This window comes from Pongo pygmaeus, chromosome 6 (genome assembly GCF_028885625.2).
Source record: "Pongo pygmaeus isolate AG05252 chromosome 6, NHGRI_mPonPyg2-v2.0_pri, whole genome shotgun sequence".
NCBI classification, from domain to species: Eukaryota; Metazoa; Chordata; class Mammalia; order Primates; family Hominidae; genus Pongo; species Pongo pygmaeus.
The window spans coordinates 8,347,550-8,366,804 of NC_072379.2; the positions used below are offsets into that span (position 1 = coordinate 8,347,550).

The 19,255-nt window shown below is 44.5% G+C and overlaps 1 protein-coding gene across 4 annotated transcripts in view; it reads right to left on the reverse strand.

Annotated features, from left to right (window-relative positions):
- Positions 1-10,316, reverse strand: part of SMURF1 (SMAD specific E3 ubiquitin protein ligase 1) — a 116,194-nt gene extending 105,878 nt beyond the window's left edge. For 2 of the 4 annotated variants that reach the window (XM_054497110.2, XM_054497109.2), the window contains exon 1: positions 10,187-10,316. In XM_054497110.2, coding sequence (XP_054353085.1) covers positions 10,187-10,241 — 55 coding nt within the window. In that variant the 5' untranslated portion in view covers positions 10,242-10,316. Of the gene's footprint in view, positions 1-3,877; positions 3,897-8,210; positions 8,239-10,186 lie in introns of those variants that run through there. The other 2 variants (XM_063668122.1, XM_063668123.1) reach the window with 2 other exon arrangements.
- Positions 10,317-19,255: the final 8,939 nt, after the last annotated feature.

Consider the following 19,255-nt stretch of genomic DNA (forward strand, 5'->3'; position numbering starts at 1 on the left):
TCTCATACGCTACTGGTGGAAAATGTAAATTGGTACAACCACTTTGGAAAAGCATTTGGCAAGTTTCATTACAGTTGAACATATGCCTATTCCACAGTCCAGTGACTCTACTCCTGAGTATACACCCAACAGAAGTGTATGCAAATACTCACCAAAAGACACATACATGAAAATTCCAAACAGCACTAATCTTAAAAGCCAAAACTAGAAAGGACTCTGCCCATCAACAGATAAAGGGATAAATTATGGTATATGCCCATAATAGGATATTGAACAGCAAAGAGAATGACTGATGTACAACCACACATAACAATACGGATAAATCTCACAAAAATAACATTGAACAAAAGAAACCAGTTGCACGCAGTTTGATTCGATTAATACAAAGTTCAAAAACAGGCTGTTGTTGCAAGCGAGGTCTGTGGTTATCTTTGGGAGGGGGTTCAGGGAGGGAGAAAGTGAGAATGAGCTATTTTCAGGATTGTGGGGACATTCCAAGCACCAGCAATATTCTATTTCTTCATCTACATCAGGAAAAGTGCTTCTCCACCCCGCCCCCTTTTTTTTTGAGACAGGGTCTCGCTCTGTAAGGCTTAACGTGCCTTATTTCCAGAGATTTTTGGTTTTGTTTCGCTTTTTTTTTGCAAATTCTACTCCTGAGCAATTTATTTTTCTCTTTTCCCCAATCCTTAGAATCTGTGAACAATTTCCTGGTTTTGATATTATACCAGAGTTTTACAAGGGACTAAAACTTCTACCCATATTTACAGGTATTTCCTCACCAGGCTCAAGTGAGGAACCATGTGAGAACCCTTTGGAAACTATGAAACACTACAGATGTGAGGCATTAGTATCACTGACAGGTATGAACAGGCAGCAAGCAGGTCTCACCTCTATAATTTGTAGGTAATACATGTAGAAATAAAATTGAGTAAACTTTGGATTTTTTTACCCCAAAGACCTAAGAGGGGAAAAAAGCCAATATATCACATTGAGGTTACCATGTTTTCTACTTCTACAGAGCCAGACGCCAATATTGCTTTTTAAAGCACTTCTAAAATTAAAAACAATCCCTTAAAAAAGTTCATGGCAAACATATTGACTATAAATACTTGGAAAAATACTAAATTATTATTACTGGCTTATGCAAATGAGCATTTTACTCCTACTTTAGGGATGAGATTATTTTATAAAAATAGGTCAGAGATAACCCCAAATGACATTCTAAATAAATTATGTAAACCACTATTATTCAGAACCAAGACCTCAGTTTTTTAAAGAACTCACTATATAAACAAGATCTAAGGAGTCCAAATTTCTTAATCTGAAAGTAATCATTTTGCCTTATTTTAATATGATAGAACAAGCTTTTTGGGGGGTCAGGCATCTCGCTATTATATAATAAACATACTCTCTGGGAAAAGAAGTCTGTTCAGAGCTATAAGACAAGTCGCCAAGAATTTTATTCTGTAGAACCCAGGAATCTTCCTAGTGAGGAGGTCCTTATAAACATGAGTATGTACTTCGAAATGCTATAATATTTTAGCCTTTTAAAATACATTCGGCACAATCATTTTGATTTTTCGGAATGTCTACATTTCAAAACAATTACTATTGGCAGTTAGTGTACTTACTAGTTGCTCTAAGAAATTCTTATCTATTTAAGAGCTTTTTAATCTTTTTAATTGTTGAAAAGCAATATATGCTCAAGGGGGTGAGAGAAGGGAGATTAAATATTACAAAAGGCATATAATGAAAAATCACCCTTTCTTCTCTCTTTTCTCTCCTCTCTCCCTCTCTCCTCTCTCTCTCTCTTTCCTCTGAAGAGGAGAATAGGAGAATCTCTTCAAAGGAAATCAACAGTCAAAATCTTCCAGTCATATTCTATACAGACCTATCTATAGATTTCCCCCTTTATTTTTATTTGTTTTATTATTCAAATAGTACACACACTAGCCTCTGTTTTGAATCATGCTTTTTCCCCCCACTCAATAATATATCTTGGAGAATGTTCCATATCAGAATATAAAACACTATCTTATTATGTTAAACAGCTACACATCATTGGGGATACACGATAATTTACTTAACTAGCCCCTGCTGATACACATTCACATTGATTTCAGTCTTTTGTAATTTCAAACAATGCTGCAATGATTTTGCACACCAGACTTTACATAAATGTGTGAAAACACCCATAAGAAAAAAAGTCCTACATGCAGAATTGCTAAATCAAAGAGCATAAACATTTATGATCTGATAGACAGTGCCAAACTGCTCTTAGTACCTACTCTATCAATTTATATTCTCAACCACTAGGGTAAAAGACCTGTTTTTCCACACCCTTGTCTCATCACAGAAGATTTTCAAACTCTTTGATCTGCCACTCTTCTAGATGAAAAATTGTTTCATTCTTACTTTTAATTTGTAGTTTGTTTAGTATGAATAGGGCTGATTATCAATTAAAAATAAATTTTTAGAAAAAGAAAATGGGCATTACAGAGAACAGGGCACAGCAGCATACACTTGTAGTCCCAGCTACTCAGGAAGCTGATGATCGTTTGAGCCCAGGAGTTCCAGGCTGCAGTGAGCTATGATCACGCCAGTGTACTCTAGCCTAGCCTGGGCGACAGAGCAAGACCCCATCTCTAAAGAAGAAAAGGAAAGAAGAGAGAAAATAGGGTTGTCTTTTCACATGTTTCAAATCCATTTCCATTTTCTTTTCTGTCAATTGTCCATATTCTTTGCCTATTAGGTACTGGCCTTTTCCTAATTGATTCTGAAGGCTCTTTATATATTAGGAAAACCAGACTTTCATTTTCGTATTCATTATAGATTGTTTTTCCTAGTTTGTCTTTGCATGTTGATTTTATCCTATTTTTTGCCATGGAGAAATTTTCCATCCAGCTAAAGTTTTTTATTGTTTATAAGTGTTTTTCAGCTGATGTTTTGGGCTTTTAAAGATACATCATAACATCTGTAAATAACAGCAATTTTGTTTCCTGCTTTCTGATGTCTTTCTCTAGTTATTAATAACTATTTTGACAGTGTACATCCCTGCATTGTTCCTGATTTTAATGGGAATGTTTCCACAATTTCATCATTTAAAGATGATGCTGGCTAGGTGCAGTGGCTCATGCCTGTAATCCACGTACTTTGGGAGGCTGAGGCAGGTGGATTGCTTGAGCTCAGGAATTCAAGACCAGCCGGGCAACAGGGCGAAACCCCATCTCTACCAAAACTACAATGATTAGCCAGCCGTGGTGGCACATGCCTGTGGTCTCAGCTACTCGGGAGGCTGAGGTGGGAGGATCACTGGAGCCCAAGAAGTCGAGGCTGCAGTGAGCCGTGATGGTGCCACTGCACCCCAGTCTGGGTAACAGAATGAGACCCCATCTCCAAACAAAACAAAAAATAAACATGATGCTGTCCAATGGCACATTACCTGGCCTGGGAAAAACATAAAATAAAATAAAAATAAAGATAATGCTGGTTTTGGCTTCTAACACTATTTCTCTAAGAAATTTCTGAATACATAATTTATCAATTCATTGTATTATTTTTCCATGTTTATTAACCGGTTCTATAGATTTTCTTCAATGTCAAAGTACATTATTAGATTTATTATTTACCTGGCTTTTAGGAATAAGACATAACAGGAATCTATGACCATATTAACATTGTGCTACTCTATAAATAATTCATAACTACTCATTAAAATATTTAATCCATCTCTAGCAGGTCCTTTTGTGATCTAAAAAGACAGATCTCTGGCATTAAAGACAGGAAAACTGAATCATGAAAAGATTATAATTCTATGCACCCCCTCCCCTTTCTTCATTGTGGTACTTGTGTGAATTAGAAATCAAATTCAGACCTTCTGATCCCCAGTCCAGTGTTGAAACCACAGGAAAGCATCATGCCCTTTAGAGAACTCAGCGGATGCCCAACATACAAAGAAGAACGCAGGCTGCCATCTACAATCTGCAGCTTCGTGACATGCTCCTCCAGACTCCTGAAAGCAAGCTGCAAGTTGGGCTCCAGAGCTTAAAACATCTGAAATGCATCACCCAGCAGCCAGGAGGATAGGTTCCTGCTCAGTGATAAACGATGTTGCCGACATTCCTCGGCCAATTAGAATTCCTTTCAGCTGCAGTGGAGGTGAACACAGCTGGAATTACAGAGTGGGGCGCGTCACCAGACGCGCTGATTATACATTATTTAAGCCTTGTTTTAAAACAATATGAGGGTTCTTTTTCCCCCATTAGTCCAGAAATGTGGAAACAACATTCCACTTGGTTTAAATATCTAAATGGATTAAATTGCATCTGGAGACAAAACAGTAATAGTGACATTTTAAAAAGAAGATATGCCCAAGCCCCATGGCTATGTGCTTTTATTTTTTAAACATAGCTCCATGGCTTTCCTTTAACCAGAAAGGCCTTAGGGACTTTAGTCAGTCAGAATGAGTTCCCTGGACAAGAAGCTAATTTAAGTTGGAGGCTTTCACTTACAAACTCACTTACAAAATAACAAACCAGTAATTTAAAACTTGTTCAGTGACAAAAAAAAAATTGTATATTCCTTGTTTAAAAAAAATTAGCCTCTAAAATGGTTTTGAAATTATAAAAATTGATCCAAATAAGCATCCTAAAAGTTAGCTTTCTTACCCAGCAAATCAGAGCATGGCGAAGATACCAAGTTATTTCATCCATTTGAGGCTTTTTTGAACCACTGAATAAAACGCAGCTATTTTAACTATTTTAATAAAATTCAGCTATTTTAACTGTTAACCAGTGCCCACGATGTTGTACAAAACAGCTAGTCTAGTTAACTGGATCACTAAGGTGATATTGAAACATTATTTGCCTTTTTGTCTTTTTTTCTTTCTTAATCCATGAGGAAATATTTCATAAATAACACAGCCTCCAAAACCTCCTTTCTTTCACCCAATTTTCCACACTAGAACCTGACATTGTGACTGAACCAAGAAAATGAAAATGTGTGGAAGAGAAAGAAAAACCCAACATTCAGAAACGACTTTTATAACCGCAAGACTAGAGGTTTTAAACTCTGACAGATGGACTTGAAGTAAAAAATCCTAGTTTAATAAATCACAACTACTGTAAAAATGGAGGTAGAAATAAAGCATATGAAAGATTTCATGTCTAAAGTCAGTTGGGTGGGCCAAGAAGATTAAAAGGAAAAAAAAAATGGATTTGAAAAAAGAAAGTTGTTTTAAAAGGCAACACAAATGTGATCAAATCACAAAATCAATGATAAAAACCTCTATTTGGCAGAATGTGATTCTTCTTAAAGTATAATTGCAATTCAAGTTTTGGAACAGCATTTGTTCTAACCCATCCTACACCTTCCAATAATTCATCTCAAAGAACTGCCTTAACTGTATCTTCCTAAACTTGAAGCAGACCCTAAGGAAAATGTAAATGCAAAGGGAGCTAAAAACTGACCACTTATTCCATCTTATCACAGCAACTGTGTTATATGGTTTTTGAAACAAAAGTTTTGCCTGCCTTACGTAAGTGAGGGTCTTAGCTGGTACAAATTGACAAAGTCAACAGTCTTAACAATTTTCTTAATCTTTCTTGAGAAACTTAACTATTTTGAATCAATTGAGACACCTGTAATTGATCAATCAACGTCATCAACAGCTATTACCACAACTATTTCACTCAAAGTTGCACCATCTGAATGCCAAAACACAAGTAACCCTTACATCCCATGAGCTACAATTTTAAAAACCACCTCCTATTTCCACATGCTATCAACGAAAGTCTCTTTGTTCCTCTCTATTTGGAATTAGAGTCTTTCTTACTTCACAATATGCAGTCATGCTCCAAAAGATATAAAAACACCAGGACATCTGAGAGTATTTCAATGCATAAAAGCACAAAAAAGTTCAGGCACTTGGTATTTCAACTAATTGGTTGACATTACAATAAAATTTAATTTTCTTGAAGAGCATTCTTTTACCCAAAGTGGCCTAAACAATGTGTCTGCGATTCATTTGTGTACCAGATAAGAACAAAGTTTTTGCAAATCCTGCTTGATTTTTCAATCAAAATGTTTCTAAAGTGTTTGATTTGCCAGTGAACTCCAATGATTACAAGATATGCTCTTTAACAAAGATCACTTGATTTTGGATATATTATGCCCCCAAACCTACTGAAACCATTTAAAAACTATTTTCCTACTAAAATACCACAAAAACATTCGTTAAAATGTTATTATTTTAAATATAAAGGCTCAAATATTCTTCTACTGTTTAGACCAGGTTGCCAAAGCAGTTCAACATATTACCCAACAGTTTTCAAAAACAATCCCACATGAAGAAATAAAGTCATAAATGTAATCAATATGCAAAATTAATGCTTGGCATAAATCAAACACATGTGCTACACTCCAATACAATTTTCTGAATATCAGGATTAAGAATACCAGTAAGCCCAAGTGCCCAACAGTAATTTGAAATAAGTAGGTAGCTAAATTGATATACCCTGTGAGAAGGATGATCAGAGTATTATAATGGAGCTGAAATCTCATTTGATATATAAAGAAACTGAGACCCAAAAGGTTAAATAACTTGTTCTGTAACATGTAGTTAATGAGAAACCTGCCTAGAATCTAGGTCTCCTAACTGTAAATCTAATGCCCTATTCAGCCCCAAAAAGAATCATGGACCCCAAAGTTCTAAATGTAGTATCTTCAGTATCTTTTATTTTATTTTATTTTATTTTTTGAGACAGAGTCTCGCTCTGTTGCCCAGGCTGAAGTGCAATGGCGCAATCTCGGCTCACTGCAAGCTCCACCTCCCAGGTTCAAGCCATTCTCCTGCCTCAGCCTACCGAGTAGCTGGGACTACAGGTGCCCGCCACCACACCCAGCTAATTTTTTGTATTTCTAGTAGAGACGAGGTTTCACTGTGTTAGTCAGGACGGTCTCAATCTCCTGACCTCGTGATCTGCCCCACCTCAGCCTCCCAAAGTGCTGGGATTACAGGCATGAGCCACCGTGCCCAGCTAATTTTTTGTATTTCTGGTAGAGACGGTTTCACCGTGTTAGCCAGGATGGTCTCAATCTCCTGACCTCGTGATCCGCCTCAGCCTCCCAAAGTGCTGGGATTCAGGAATGAGCCACGGCGCCAGGCCATTTTCACTGTCTTTGCACTGAATTTCGCTCTGTGTGTATTCATTGACTGGTTGAAATATCCCTCATTTTTAAAAGTCCTTTTTTTTTTTCAAATAACAAACATGGAAATAAACTCTGAAACCTGTAACAAAAGTATTCAACTTTTGAAAGATTGCTACTCAACATCCCAGAAGTGAGAATTCAAACTTCCCTTAACCAGAAAGATGAGGCTAAAACCTATTCCACCATCAACAAATTTCTAGTTCAAACCTTTCGAGGTAAACTAAGGTTCCACGTAATGGCATTGCATGTGTACACCATCACCGCTAAACCGCAATCCTATTGTAAGGATGATCACACTCACAAATCCTCTCAAACCATTCATAACATCTACTGAAAGGGAAAGGGAAAGGGAAAAGGTAAAGGTGTTTCAGAAAGAACACTCATCACCTGATCCTTCCCTATCAAATGTCCTCCAAAAATTCCTTAAAGCATTCTTGCTTCGATAATCTAAATTCCTGAATCCAAAAATAATTTGGGAGGAGGACAAACCAAGTCCTCCCTTTCAAGGCCCAGGCTTGGGCAACTACGATTGATTAATATACATACACCAGACATAAACATTTCAATTAAAACCTATTCCTTCTAAAACATTCATCATATTTCTAACACAAAATCAGTTGCTTTCGCTTTTAACAAGATAACTGAAACCAATCTGATGTCAATTACAGACTGAGTTGTAAATCAGAACCAAGTTAAAAGCTTTACAAGTATTACAATCTCAAAAATGTTACTTTTATCTTACCACATAAATAAAAATGTATCTACATTGTATCTACAAAGTGAGAAGTGTTTCCTATCAGCCCTGGCATAAAGAAATGTATTTCCCCAGAAGCAAAGATCTCAGAGGAAACTACCTCTTACATTACAAAACCAGGGTCTGGGTTTGGGTCCAAATCATTATTTGATATCTTTATACAAAAAAAAAAACCTTAAGACAAAAGTTGGGCCATGCAACAACTATGGGCTGTCAAAGTAAATTTTAGTTAAAAAAAAATTACCTATTGTTTGCATGGATTTTACCGATGACTTTATGGCTGCGCATCTGCCATAAAGTGTTCAAAACGCTCATTCTCTCTTTGAAAGGACCTGACCAGACCAGGACTTTGGAGTTCTCACCCGACTGAGCCACTGAACACAAAAATCCAGGGGAAAATCCCTGACGGGGATTAGAATGAACTTTTTAGTTTCCTTCCAGAGCTGGAAATATTCGAGTTTGGAAAGTCCCGGAGCAGAGCCGCATTTGCAACACGGCCATCCTGCTTTAGGGATGAATTGAAACTGGGAAGAGAGTAGTACCAATGAGAGTGAGAAAGGGAAGACGAGGATGCAGCCTGGTCCAGAACCTCCGGAACCCGGGGGGGAGACAGGTTGGCATCACATCCGCGCCACCAAGTCGCAGGCCCACGGCAGAGCGTTGCGCTCACCCTTGAAGGTGGCACTACAGAGCCACCCAGGAAACACGGACTTTTCATTGAAGACGAAATGAATCAAGGAGCTTGCGTGTGGGCAGCTTCCAAAGCCTCCAGTGAGTGTGGGAGTAGGGATCAGAGCCTCACGGCGCTCGGGGTTGCTGAGTGTGGGGGTGATGGTGAAACAAAATGCAGAAAAGGTAAAAATTGAAGAAGCAGAGTCAAAAGTAGCTAGCGGTCTGGCCTAAGAGACAGGAAGTGGCCCAGACTGAGACTGAAGAGGGCTGGACCAGGGGGAAGTGAGGAGAGCAGGACTGGGAGCAGCTACAAGATAGGATTGAGGAATTTCAGGCTGAAGGAAAGAAAGGGTGGAGGCCCCGCCAGACAGCAGCGAGGGGGCGGGGCTAGGCAGGAATGAGGGCGGGGCTTGAAAGTGAGGGGCGGGGCTAGGGGAAGAAGGGAGGAGGACGGTGTGGGGGGTGAGGGAGAAACGAAAAAGGATGGGGGAGTGACAAGAGGGTGGGTGGGGGCAGGAGGGGAGAAGCAAGGGGGCAAGTGGAAGGGGAGGTAGCAAAATAGGTTGGAAGTGGTGGGAAAGACCAGGAGGATGAGGGGAGGGAGCAGGTGGGAGGGGAAACAGGAAAGCAAGATAGATGATGAGAAAGTGGTGAGAAGTGAGGGATGGCACCAGGGAAACAGAGGCAAGGCCAGGAGGGAAAAGCAAGGGGGCAGGTGGGCGGAGAGGATGGGAAGCGAGGAGAAGGATGGAGGGGGTAAAAACGGCGGAGGAGAAAAAAAGGAGAGAAGCAAGGGGGCGGGACCAGGAAGAAGTGAGGGCCGATGCTAGGAAAGAAGTGAGGAGGCGGGACCAGGAAGAAGTGAGGGCCCAGGCTAGGAAAGAAGTGAGGGGGCGGGACCAGAGAGAAGCGAGGGAGCTGGACGCAGGGAGAAGCGAGGGGGCGGGGCCAGAAAGGAGGCGGGAGCAGAGAGGAGCGAGGGGGCGGGGCCAGGGAGATATGAGGGGTCAGGTGCGGGTGGGGGGAAGGTGGGGAAGAGAAAGTACCACCAGGGATGGAGGTGAAAGGCAAGGGGGCGGGGCCTAGAGGGAGAAGCGAGGGGTCAGGTGCTAGGGAGAGGAAGGGAAGGGAAAGGCAAAGGTTCGCGCCGGGGAGAGGTGAGGGGAAAGGGCCTGGAAGGAGATGCAAGGGGCGGGGCCGGGAAAAGAGAAGCGAGGGGCGGGGCCAGGGAAGGAGATACAAGGGGCGTGGTCATAAATGGAAATGAGAGGGGCGAGGCCAGGACGGGGATACGAGGGGGCAGGTGCGGGGGAACGGGAGGGAATGCGAGACCGAGGGGGCGCGAGCGGCCAGGGGGCGGGGCGGGGCCGGGCAACGGCGAGGGGGCGGGGCCGGGAGGGAGAAGCGAGGGGCGCACGCCGAAGGGGGTGACGAGGTCCTGGGACAACGGCCGGCGTGGGGGAGGGCCGCTTCCAAGGGCGCCCTGAGGGGAATTCCGGGGCGGACGAGGGGGCGCCGGGGCGCGGGTGGGCCTCCCGCCGGCCGTACCTGTCAGACGGATCTTGATGCTGGAGCCGTTCCTGCGTGTCCCGGGGTTCGACATCTCCCGCCAACGATCGGGCAGCCGCGGATCCAGCGCCGCCGCCCCCCGGCCCGGCCCGGCCCGGCCCCGCCGCCGCCGCCGCCGCCTCAAGGTTACGGCTCCGGGCTGGGCGCCGGGGTCCGAGCCGGGACACAAACTCCGCGGCCCAGGCGTCCGGGCGGCAGGCGGATGGTCGAGCCGGGAGATCGGCGCTTGCTGCGGCGCTCTGACCCTCGCTCCTCCCAGCCGAGCCCAGTCCCGAGCTGCCGCCGCCGCTGCTGCTGCTGCCGCCGCCGCCTCCACCACCTCCACCACCTCCACCACCTCAGAGCCGGACGCCCGCCGCCCTCGCCGCTTCCGCCGCTGCCGCCGCCTCCCCGAGCCGCGCGCGCGCCCGCCGCCGTGCCGGCCCGGCCCTGCGCGCCCCCGCGCCTGCGTGCGTGCGCGCCCCCGCCACGTACGGCGGGGCGGGGCGGGGCGGGGCGGGGCGCGCCGCTACGTCGCCCGCCCGCCTGTCTCGGGCGCGCGGGGCCCGGATCCCGCGGGTTGGGGTCTTCCCGCTTCCTGTGGCCGGTGGGTGGGAGGGTCTGGCCGCGAGCCCGCGAAGGGAGAGCAGAGCTGGCCCCGGGGCCCAGCGCGCCGTCGCCCTCTGTCTTGGCCCCTGTCTCTGCGAGGCTCTGGGCTCCTGAGTGACTGAAGAGTGGTTTGCATGAAACCGTGGGCTGTGTCCACACCAAGCTCCTTGCACACAGGCGTGCAATACCAGTTTTTTTCAGTAAAGAGCTTTCGATCGTGCAAGTTCAAGGGAGGGACTTCTCAAAGAGACAAAGCCCTTAGGTGTGTTCTGTGCAAACGGGTGTGCTCCACTGCCCCATAACAAAGTTGCCAGAATCGCAGAAGTGCCATATACGGACAAGGAAGACGAGATGAGAGAGGGAGGGATAAAGTTGAGAGGCGGATGTTTGTTATTATCCATTCTGCATACAATTTTACCAAACAAGAAAGTAGCATTGTGGTTTGTGTTCCCATGTCTTCTGCTAAATTTCCCCTTCTCCCCGAGTTGCAGGTTAGAACCAAAAGCTCATGGCTGGGTACGGTGGCTGTAGCCTGTAATCCCAGCACTTTGGGAGGCCGAGGCGGGCGGATCACTTGAGCCCAGGACTTTGAGGCCAGCCTGGGCAACATAGGGAGACCCCATCTCTACAAAAAATACAAAAATTAGCTGGGCATGGTGGTGCGCGCCTGTAGTCCCAGGTACTGGAAGGCTGAGGTGGGAGGATCACTTGAGCCCCAGAGTTCACGGCTGCAGTGAGCTATGATCAGGCCACTGCACTACAGCCTGGGCGACAGAGCTAGACACTGTCTCAAACACACACACACACACACACACACACACACACACAGAAAAAGCTCATTATGCGCTTTCTCCAGCAAACAAACTCCTCTCTGTTAGCATGTTATAGAAATAAAATGATGTTATCAGAAAGAGGGAAAACTAGGTTTATCAAACTTGTTTTTTACCCACTACCTTGTTTTTTTTATTTTTATTTTTTTTTGAGACAGGGTCTCACTCTGTCATCCAGGCTGGAGTGCAGTGGCACGATCTTGGCTCACTGCAACCTCCACCTCCCGGGTTCAAGCAATTCTCATGTCTCAGCCTCCAGTATAACTGGGATTACAGGCGTTAGCCACCACACCCAGCTAATTTTTGTATTTTTGGTAGAGATGGGGTTTCGCTGTTGCAGGTGATCTGCCCGCTTCAGCCTCCCAAAGTGCTGGGATTTCAGGCGTGAACCACCACTCCCAGCCCCCACTACCCATTTTCATGTATAAATTCTTTTTTATTTTTATTTGATTCTTCATCAATCAACTTGAACAAATTCTTTTAATACCGTGTGTGTGTGTGTGTGTGTGTGTGTGTGTGTGTGTGTGTGTTTGTGTGTCCCAAGGAAAGTAGGCTCTGGGCCATTGCTACCATCCCCTGCAGCCTTGTGCCTGTCCTGAGGTCACAGTCTTCAGAACAGAGCCTTCTACCTAGAGTGCCTAGACATACCTGCCTGCCTGCCCGCCTGCCTGCCTGCCTCAGGATGACCCTAGTGAAAGCAGAGCCTTTCCTGGGCAGGATTCAAGGCATCACATCTGTCAAATAAAAGGATGGTCCTAGGTCATTTCTATGGCACCTTGCGGCTCTTTCAGTTATCCTCAAGAAAGACCCAAGAATACAAGCAATGTTTAAGCAATAGCAGTAGAGCCACAATCCAGCTGTTTCCATTTGTAGATGATTGTCACAGAGAGTGCATGCCTGGGTCTGAATTAATCCATCCAGTCTCTAATGCTCCCAGGTAATCCCCATTCTTCTGCCAATCCCGTTAGTATTTCCCCCTCCTCTTTATTCCCTTATTCAAAGAGTCTCCTCTCTAAACAAAACCAGACATCACTCTCTGCTTACCTGAGTGCAGGCTCCTGTTCTTGTCCCCAGGTGTTCCTGACCTGGAAACCTTTCATTGCTTAATTTTGTTGTTTTTCTCCCCGCCCCAACGTCTGGTTCTTCATTGGCTTGACTGTTTCCTTAATCTTTGAGTCAGGAGGTTGCTTCTGGAGGTTTCTGAAAGGCATTTTGTTCATTCATTAACAAGTACAGATGCTCCTTGATGTACAATGGGGTTACATTCTGATAAACCCATAATATGTTGAAAACATGTCAAAAATGCATTTGCGGAGGCCGGGCATAGTGGTTCGTGCCTGTAATCCCCGCACTTTAGGAGGCTGAGGTGGGGGGGATTACCTGAGAGCAGGAGTTCGAGACCAGCCTGGCTAACATGGTGAAACTCTGTCTACTAAAAATACAAAAGTTAACTGGGTGTGGTGGCGTGCACCTGTAGTCCCAGCTACTCAGGAGGCTGAGGCACAAAAATCACTTAAACTTGGGAGGCAGAGGTTGCAGTGAGGTGAGATTGTGCCACTGCACTTCAGCCTGGGCAACAGAGAGAGACACTGTCTGGAAAAAAAAAAAAAAAACCGGAAAATGCATTTACTACACCTAAGCTACCAGCCGTTACAGCTTAGCCCAGCCTACCTTAAATGTGCACAGAACACTTTCATTACCGCACGGTGGGGCAAAATCATCTAACACAAAGCCTATTTTACGATAAAGTTATTATAAAGAATTTTGAATCAAAATTTGAAATTTGAAGTATGGTTTCTACTGAATGTGTGTCACTTTCCTACCGTAACATCAAAAAATCATAAGTCAAACCATCATAAATTGAGACCATTTGAAATTGCTAGATATACCCAATAGTATCTTTCACCACAGCTGCACAAAGGGGAACTTCCTACCTGGAAGCTAATGTTTTACTCATTCAGCAAACATTGGCCACCTACTATGTGGCTAGGAACAAGGAACACAAAATAAATTTATTACAGCTTCAGCATTCCGGAGTGTCAGCTAACTGGATGAAACAGACATGAGTAACTGACAATGATACAGTGATGGGGATGTGTATAGCGGGCTAGAACATAGATGACAGAACAATTCGGCATAAGAAGAGAAATGGACACATCTCGAGTCACAGATGACCTTAATCTAGAGCCTAAAGCCAACGTCCAAGTTTGCTGAGCAAAGTGGTGAAGAAGGGCATTATAGATAGAAGGAACAGCTCTACAAAGGCATGAATGTGAATGGCATTTTCCAGCCCCATTTTCAATAAAAATGTACTCATGGAGCTGCTTGTATACTCTATCCATACAACTTACTCCATTAAAAGTTGATAAAAGGCCAGGCACAGTGGCTCACGCCTGTAATCCCAGCACTTTGGGAGACCAAGGCGGGTGGATCATCTGAGGTCAGGAGTTTGAGACCAGCCTGGCCAACATGGTGAAACCCTGTCTCTACTAAAAATACAAAAATCACCTGGGCGTAGTGGCAGGCGCCTGTAATGCCAGCTACTCGGGAGGCTGAGGCAGGAGAATCTCTTGAACCCGGGAGGCGGAGGTTGCAGTAAGCCGAGATTGCACTGCTGCACTCCAGCCTGGGTGACAAGAGCAAGACTCCATCTCAAAAAAAATTTTTTTTTTTAATAAAAGCCTGGGCAACATAATGAGACCCCCATCTCTACAAAAAATTTAAAAATTATCTGGGTGAGGTGGTGCATGTCTGTAGTCCCAGCTACTCAGGACGCCAAGGTGGGAGGACGGCTTGAGCCCAGTAGCACAAGGCTGCAGTGAGCTATGATTGTGCCACTGCATTCCAGCCTAGAACACAGAATGAGACCCCATGTCTTTACAAAAAAAAAAAAAAAAAAAAAGTTGATTAAAAATAACAAAAAGAATTTGCCCACTTAAAAATCATCAGACACTATCATATTGAACTTAAGATATATCATCTTCACTTCCTTTCATCATGTATCACATTCCTCGAAAATACGATCTTCTAAAGCTATCTGGAACAAACAGATGCAAAATGTCAAACAATTCTGCTGAAACAGAGATGGAACTCGGTGAGCCTCTTCAAGTGTCCTCTTTGCAATGGCTTTACACAGAGCAGTTTTGACCCTGCTTTCTAGGTAGGATTTGACTGCTTTTATTTCCCAGAAATGTATCAGTTCCCTGTGTCAGTGTTATTGGGCATTTGAAATATTTTCCAGTGGGCAAATCTGTCTTTGGATCTGACTGCAGTGGTTCTTAACCAGTTTCTGAATCCCAAACATCTTTGACAATCCGATGGAAACTCTGGACTCCTTCCTCCAGAAAAATTCATATGTGCAAATACACATCAAAATTTGCTTCTGATTTTAGTGGGTTTATGATCACCTGAAACCAATTTATGAATCCTGTAAGGGCCTGTAGTCCCTAGATTAATAACTCCTTATTTATTCTTTAAGAGAGAGGGTCTCACTCTGTCACCCAGGCTGGAAGGCAGTGCCGTGATCATGGCTGACTTCAGCCTCGAACTCCTGGGCTCAAGCGATCCTCCCACCTCAGTCTCCCAAGTACCTGGGACTACAGGCATGTGCCACCAAACATACCTGGCTAAATTTTTTAATTTTTTATACACACAGGGTCTCACTCTGTTGGCCAAGCTAGTCACCTCAAGTGGTCCTCCTGCTTTAGCCTCCCAAAGGGCTAAGATTACAGGCATAAGCCACCACACTCAGCCCAAGAACCATTTTTTTTTTTTTTTTTTTTTTTTTAAGACGGAGTCTTGCCCTGTCGCCCAGGCTGGAGTACAACGGCACCATCTCGGCTCACAGCAACCTCTGCCTCCCAGATTCAAGCAATTCTCCTGCCTCAGCCTTCCAAGTAGCTGGGATTACAAGCGTGCACCATCACACCCAGCTAATTTTTGTATTTTTAGTAGTTAGTAGAGATGAGATTTTACCATGTTGGCCGGGCTGGTCTCGAACTCCTGACCTCAAGTGATCCGCCTGCCTCTGCCTCCCAAAGTGCTGTGATTTCAGGCATGAGCCACCATGCCTGGCCCCATTAATTTTTTTTCTAAAAGAAATTATCAAGCAAATGATGTTGAGCATATCCTGCATGTATGTGTTCAGGATCCAGGACAATAACAACCCTTTTGAAAGGTAGCGGGTGTGCTGAAACGAGGAAGACTATGACCCATGGAGGCCCACACTCTACCCGGCCTCCACCACATCACCAGCCAGTGCTGAAGCAAGATATTAAAATTCTCCAAGCCTCACTTTGCTTATCTGTAAAATGGAGATAATACTTCTCCCTGAAAGTTATTGGTGAGGATTAAATCATGAATGTAGATTTAGCATTCCAGGACAGCAAGCTCTTGGTAAATGGCAGTTCTTATTAGTATGTGTGTGATTGCCTTTGCTCCAAAAGCTCCTAGTGAAGGTTCTTACCCGAGAAAATCTGGGATTTTGTGCAGAGGGTCCCTAGCGGGAGTGGACAGTTATAGTGAATGCCTCTTGAGAGCACATTTCTGTTCCTGAGCTGGTGCCTGTGAGGCCAGTGGCCAGATCATATTAGCCTTTAAAATCTTCTCTATCTAGGATCTAGGCTTCTTTTGCTTTTCATCTGAGCATCAAGTTGTTTGTTGTTGTTGTTTTCCAGATGGAGTCTTGCTCTGTCACCCAGGCTGGAGTACAGCGGCACGATCTCGGCTCACGTGCAACCTGCAACCTCCGCCTCCTGGGTTCAAGCGATTCTCCTGCCTCAGCCTCCCAAGTAGCTCAGACGGACTACAGGCACGTGCCACCATGCCCGGCTAATTTTTGTATTTTTAGTAGAGACGGGGTTTCACCATGTTGGCCAGGCTGGACTCGAACTCCTGACTTCATATGATCCACCTGCCTCAGCCTCCCAAAGTGCTGGGATTACAGGCATGAGCCACCATGCCAGGCCTTTGTTTCTGAGACAGGGTCTCGTTCTGTTGCTCAGGCTGGGATGCAGTGGTGCAATCATAGTTCAGGGCAGCCTTGACCTCCTCAGCTCAAGCAATCCTCCCACCTCAGCCTCCTGAGTAGCCGAGACTACAGGCGCATGCCACCAAACCCGGCTAATTTTTATATTTTTAGTAGAGACAGGGTTTCACCATGTTGGCCAGACTGGTCTTGAACTCTTGACCTCAAGTGATCTCCCCACCTCGGCCGCCCCCTAAAGTGCTGGGATTACAGGTGTGGTGACATTAAACAAACTGGAAACTTCATGAATCAGACATTCTTTTCCTTTTTTTTTTTTTGAGATGGAGTTTCACTCTTGTTGCCCACGCTGGAGTCCAATGGCACGATCTCAGATCACCACAACCTCCGCCTCCCAGGTTCAAGCGATTCTCCTGCCTCAGCCTCCCGAGTAGTTGGGAATATAGCCATGCACCACTACACCTGGCTAATTTTTGTATTTTTTAGTAGAGATGGTTTTCTCCATGTTGGCCAGGCTGGTCTCAAACTCCTGACCTCAGGTGATCCGCCAGCCTCAGCCTCCCAAACTCCTGGGATTACAGTCATGAGCTATCGCGCCCAGCCAGACATTCTCATACTCATCAAGAAGAACAGGAGTGCCCAGCTCTGGCAAATATTCACCATAGTTCCTGCTGGCAAGGAGGTGACCCAATTCTCTAGTCGTACGGTTGTGCAGAACCCATAACCAAATCATTGCCCTATACATCTGCAGAGTATTTAAATCAAACTCATCCTTCTGCTGAGTCCTGGCGAGGCTCTAATCTTACCCTGGTTGTGCAAAAATAGAACCAAGTATGTGGTTCAATGTGTCAAAGATTCCCCTACTACCAAGAAAGGGGTGGGGAGCTGTACCTCATTACTTAAAGACATTCATATAAACAAATTAAATTAATTTGAGGTTTAACGGCATCTGGTTTGTGTGAGGGAGGGATGCTAGGTAATTATTAGTTACTATTCCTGCTTAGTGAACATGACGAAGGTTTTTCAAGGAGAGAGATCTCCAATCCAGGTTCCTGCCCTTTTTTCTGGTGCCTGCATTGTGCTGATAGCCAACACCGTCTGTCTGTCTGTCTGTTTAGCCTGCATCAATCCTCTATCTGCCTAGGACTTCTCTGAACCTAGTCCTACCTAGGACTTAGTCCGTAGAATCGCTTTAAGATTTTGATCTTTTTCTTCCCAGGAACCATATTCTAGAAAACACAATTTTGTCATTTGTATGCAACTATTAGTAATATTAATTCATTGTTCCTCTCTTTGTACTGTAGAATAGTAAGCAAACTGGTTTTTTGTGTTTTTTTTTGAGACAGGGTCTTTCCCTGTTGCCCAGGCTAGAGTGCAGTGGTGCGATCATAGCTTACTACAGTCTCCACTTCCTGGGCTTGACTGATCCTCCAGCCTCAGCCTCCCAATCCTGAGATCACAGGTGTGCATCATCGTGCCTGGCTAGTTAAAAAAAAAAAAAAATTTTTTTTTCTAGAGACAGGTTCCCCCTATGTTGCCCAAGCTGGTCTCAAACCCCTGGGTTCAAGCAGTCCTCCTGCCTCAGCCTCCCAAAGTGCTGGGATTATAGGTGTGAGCCACTGCACCTAGACACAAACATTAAGAACCTCCTATGTATCAGGCAATGTGGTAACATGCAAGGAATTTTAAAAGATCAACAAGATATAGTCCCTGTATTTTGTGGTTCACTTCTAGTCATGGAGCCCATCACATAAATGCATCATTAAAACAATGTATAGGCTGGGCACGGTGGCTCACGTAATCCCAGCACTTTGGGAGGCCGAGGCAGGTGGATCACGAGGTCAGGAGATTGAGACCATCCTGGCTAACACGGTGAAACCCCATCTCTACTAAAAATACAAAAATTAGCCGGGCATGGTGGCACACGCCCGTAGTCCCAGCTACTTGGGAAGCTGAGGCAGGAATATCGCTTGAACCCAGGAGGCAGAGGTTGCAGTGAGCCGAGATCGCACCACCGCACTCCAGCCTGGGCGACAGAGCGAGATTCTGTCTCAAAACAACAACAACAACAACAACAACAAAAATTAGCCAGGCGTGGTGGCAGGTGCCTATAATCCCAGTTACGCGGGAGGCTGAGGCAGGAGAATTGCTTGAACCCAGGAGGCAGAAGTTGCAGTGAGCCAAGATTGTGCCACTGCACTCCTGACAGAGCGAGACTCCGTCTCAAAAAAAAAAAAAAAAAAAAGAAAAAGAAAAAAATGTAAAAATGAGGCAGAAGGGTCTGGCTGAACCATCCCTTTCTCTGTGGACATCAATATGCCTTAGATATGGGCATACAAAAGGAAGTGTTTGGCAGGTTCACCAGGATTATAGGCGGAAAGTAACTTCATGTTTGGTGTTTTTGCTGCTTATCTTAGACAGTTTCTAAAGAGATTAAAAAATTAACAGTGGTTAATTCAGGAACCTTACCAATTTAAATATACTTGGGACATATCTTTGGTAACTTTATTTCTTGTAAGGCGGCCCCAACCTTTGCTATTTAAAAGGCTTGAGCAGTTCCGTCTCTACAAGCCGCATGTATTTCTGCTGTGAGTTTTCATCTCGGGTTGTCACTTAGAGGTATAATCACTTTAGACATCGCAATCT